General features: G+C 47.5%; 1 protein-coding gene across 1 annotated transcript; it reads left to right on the top strand.

Annotated features, from left to right (window-relative positions):
- The first annotated feature begins 233 nt into the window (after positions 1 to 233).
- On the top strand, positions 234 to 3,251 carry H2AZ1 (H2A.Z variant histone 1). The gene is made up of 5 exons (XM_074950673.1): positions 234 to 433; positions 867 to 944; positions 1,586 to 1,699; positions 2,552 to 2,681; positions 2,852 to 3,251. The coding sequence occupies exons 1-5, from the start codon at positions 431 to 433 to the stop codon at positions 2,911 to 2,913; spliced, it is 387 nt and encodes a 128-aa protein (XP_074806774.1). The 5' UTR covers positions 234 to 430; the 3' UTR covers positions 2,914 to 3,251.
- The last annotated feature ends 222 nt before the right edge of the window (positions 3,252 to 3,473 follow it).

Genomic DNA, 3,473 nt, shown 5'->3' with positions numbered 1-3,473 from the left:
GCCAGAGGCCCCAGCTTCCCCCAGGAACTGGTGTTGATGGAACAACATGAACCGCGCACTCACCCCGCCCGAGACCCTGGAAGGGTGACGTCACTTTAAGTTGGGCGGAGTCTCCATGGAGGAATGGAGTAGCGGGTTGCCCGCTCCTGTCAGTCAATCAACACTGCCAGCCCCTCTCCATCGCGGGCATATGATTGGCCCTGGCGCCTCAGCTACGGCCCCTCTCCACTCTGCGGTGATTGGCTAGTCGTGGGATCCGGGTTCCCGGATGTGGGCACGTTCGGCGGTTATAAAGCGCTCGCGGAAGGCGGGAGCGGGCGCAGTTTGAATCGCGGCGGGTGCAGGAGTGGTGGTGTAGTTGGGTACGCTCGGTGTGTGTGGGACGCTCGCTCTTTCCTACCCCCTGTGTGGACCTGCAATAAAGCTCATAATGGTAAGGGAGCCGCGGAAACCGGCCTCGGTAGGGCGTACGGCTGCGTCGCCTTGGGGCGGCAATGGTAGAAGCTGAGGTGAACGAGCCGCAGCGGTGGCGTGGGGGTAGAAGCACAAGAGGTTAACGAGTGGGAGGTGCTAGTTAATGCTAAACCTGTCGCGTGGGGGGGGGGAGGGAGGAGAGGATGGTGCACGCGCACTAGTGCGGCCGTCGGGGGGGGAGGGAGAGTGGTTGGGGCGCATGCGCTCAAAAAACCGTTCGTGTCACCGAGTGTGGAGGAATAAGGCGCGCGCGCGCATTGGCGCTGGCTAGAGGTTGGAGGCGCATGCGCGGGGTGGGCGCGTGGCGCGTCTTCAGCTCGCACGTAGGGCGCCGACTGCCTTAGCCACTGCTTGTGGCGTGTGCTGCTGCTCAGTGTCTCTCTTTGCGTTAGGCTGGCGGTAAAGCTGGGAAAGACTCTGGAAAGACCAAGACGAAGGCAGTGTCCCGCTCACAGAGAGCCGGTCTGCAGGTGAGGACTGGACTAATTGTCAGCTTACAGCACACCCGCCCCGAAGTGGGAGGGGTTTGCTTGAGGGCCCTCCAGAGTTACAAGGGAAGTGCCTTTTTATTGCAAATCTTGTGATATCTGGTGGTTTATTTTAAAAGCCCCAGCTCCTCACATGTGATTACATGATTAACTTCAGCTCCTTTTCCTCATCTTGAGACAAGAATGCCAAGTTTTTATGCCTTTAGTGTCCTCGTTTAAATCTAATTATGTAACCTAATCTCTGTTTTGTGAGAGGCTGACTCTTACCCATCAGATGACTGGGTTTGGCTGAGACAGGCCTCCAGCAAGTTTCCCTGGGGAGGAGGGACTGAAAGTATGCTATAAATAGCAGCAGCAGCCACAGACCTCATTATACAGAGGGTGATGGGATAGCCATGCCAGTGTAATCTCAGATGGGATGGAAATCCTGCTAGAAGCATGCTCAAACTGCTGTCTTGAATGCAGACATACTTATGCCATATATCCAACATCAGCTTGGTCTTTTTTCTTTTTCCCTGCCTGGATGTTATACACAAGCAAGAGGTGTAAGGATTGCAGCTTTACAGGCATTCTTACTGCAGTGATGTCTGCAACATAGTCTTATCTATTCTGATCTCTTGCAGTTCCCTGTTGGCCGCATCCACCGACATTTGAAATCAAGGACTACCAGTCATGGACGTGTGGGGGCCACAGCTGCTGTATACAGTGCTGCCATCTTGGAGTACCTGACAGCTGAGGTGAAGTTGATGATGGGGAGATGTGGAAGACAGCTGACACTGCTGGAACTGCATAATGACCAGGGCTGCTTGTATTCTGCAATTCTGTGATCATGGAATTTGCTGTAGAGTTGTGCGCTAGAACCTCTGCTTCAATCTTTAGTTTACATTTTTGCTAACTAAAGTGAATTTGTAAAACAAATGTCCCTGAGGCCTGGTCTCCACTAAAAAGTTAGGTTGAGACAGCTACATTGCTCAAGGGTGTGAAGAATCCACACCCCTGAGCAGTGTAGTTAAGCCAATCTATTCTGTGGTGTACATAATGCTAGGTCAGTGAAAGAGGTCTTCTGTTCTAGCTGCTGCTTCTCCAGGAGGTGGATTACCTATGCTGATGGGAGAACCCCTCCTGTTTGCGTAGGTAATGTCTACACTTGAAATGCTGCAGTGACAGCACTGTAGCTGTGTTGCTGTAGCATTTAAAATGTAGACAAGGCCTCATCAGTGGACCTGAAACTGTCTTTAAGATGTGAGCTACCCCAGTCATGTCACATGGAGGGGCATGGACTACCTGACTGAAATTGTAGGACTTGCCATTTTTTCCCAAGATGCCACAGAACTCTACATTTTTGTTGCAGAATGAGTACCTTCAACTACAAGCTGTCACTCTTCATTCTCATCCCTTCCACAAGAGAATCTCGCAAGGCAATCAGTAAACACAACTTAATGGTGCATGCTACAGAATGTAGTTACACAATGTAGATAACACTCTATGTAGCCTAGCCTACAGTGCCTGCCATATATTGTTTCGGAAATGTCATTAACTATTGTAATCTGTGCATGATGAGTAGGCACTGAAAGTGCTTTTATCTGCAGGTTCTTGAGCTGGCAGGAAATGCATCCAAAGACTTAAAAGTGAAGCGTATCACTCCCCGTCACTTGCAGCTTGCAATAAGAGGAGATGAAGAATTGGACTCTCTCATTAAAGCAACAATTGCTGGTGGTGGTATGTAGCTGCAACTCAATACTAATCAAACTAAACTTAAAGTCAAATAGGTTTCTTGCTGCTGATTGCTTTTTACAAACATCGTAATACACAAATAGAATACTGTCTGTTTCAAATGATACAGGGAAAATCCACTTCAACCTTGCCTTAATCTTGTTTTTTTATCTTAGGTGTAATACCACATATCCACAAATCTCTTATTGGAAAGAAAGGACAACAGAAAACTGTCTAAAGGATACCAGTATTCCTTGTTATCTCAGGACTCTTACTACTTAACAGTTGTCCAGTGTTGGTGATTCCAGTGGACTGTATCTGTGAAACACAGTTTTGCCTTTTATAACTTTGAGAAGCTAAAGCTCACTGAGCATTCTAACAAACCAAATTTCTGCATTGAAGTCTTAACCATATTTAAGTGTTACCATGGCTTCAAAGAAGCTGTTGTATCTGTAGGGGTTTTTGATTGAGCTGACTGTTTTAGATCTGTTTGATTTTAATGTGAAGCAGAAGTTAAAGGAAATGTTTGGTTTTGTACAGACTCTTGATCCACTCGAGTGGAAGTATTCAATAAATGTTATATCGATACTAGTCTGTGTATTCGCTATTGCTACGCTTTTTGATAGCAGCTCTTAAGACTGATCAGACCCAGTTATTGACCAAGGAAATGTTTGTTCTGCTGCTGCTATAAATTGTAAAATGCCTTAATTTGATTCAAGCAAGCTCTGTTGGCAGAATGATATTCTGCCTCAACTCTGATCATACTTAGTGACCCCTTACGATGTGTAACTAATCAAG

The sequence above is a fragment of the Natator depressus genome, chromosome 4 (genome assembly GCF_965152275.1).
Source record: "Natator depressus isolate rNatDep1 chromosome 4, rNatDep2.hap1, whole genome shotgun sequence".
NCBI lineage: Eukaryota > Metazoa > Chordata > Testudines > Cheloniidae > Natator > Natator depressus.
The sequence above is the reverse complement of the archived record's forward strand: the minus strand, read 5'-3'. Positions and strand labels throughout refer to the sequence as shown.

Excerpts from the sequence above, each read along its gene's own strand:
- H2AZ1 (XM_074950673.1), top strand. Across the intron at positions 945-1,585 it reads CACAGAGAGCCGGTCTGCAG|TTCCCTGTTGGCCGCATCCA; the intron begins GTGAGGACTGGA and ends GATCTCTTGCAG. Across the intron at positions 1,700-2,551 it reads TGGAGTACCTGACAGCTGAG|GTTCTTGAGCTGGCAGGAAA; the intron begins GTGAAGTTGATG and ends TTTTATCTGCAG.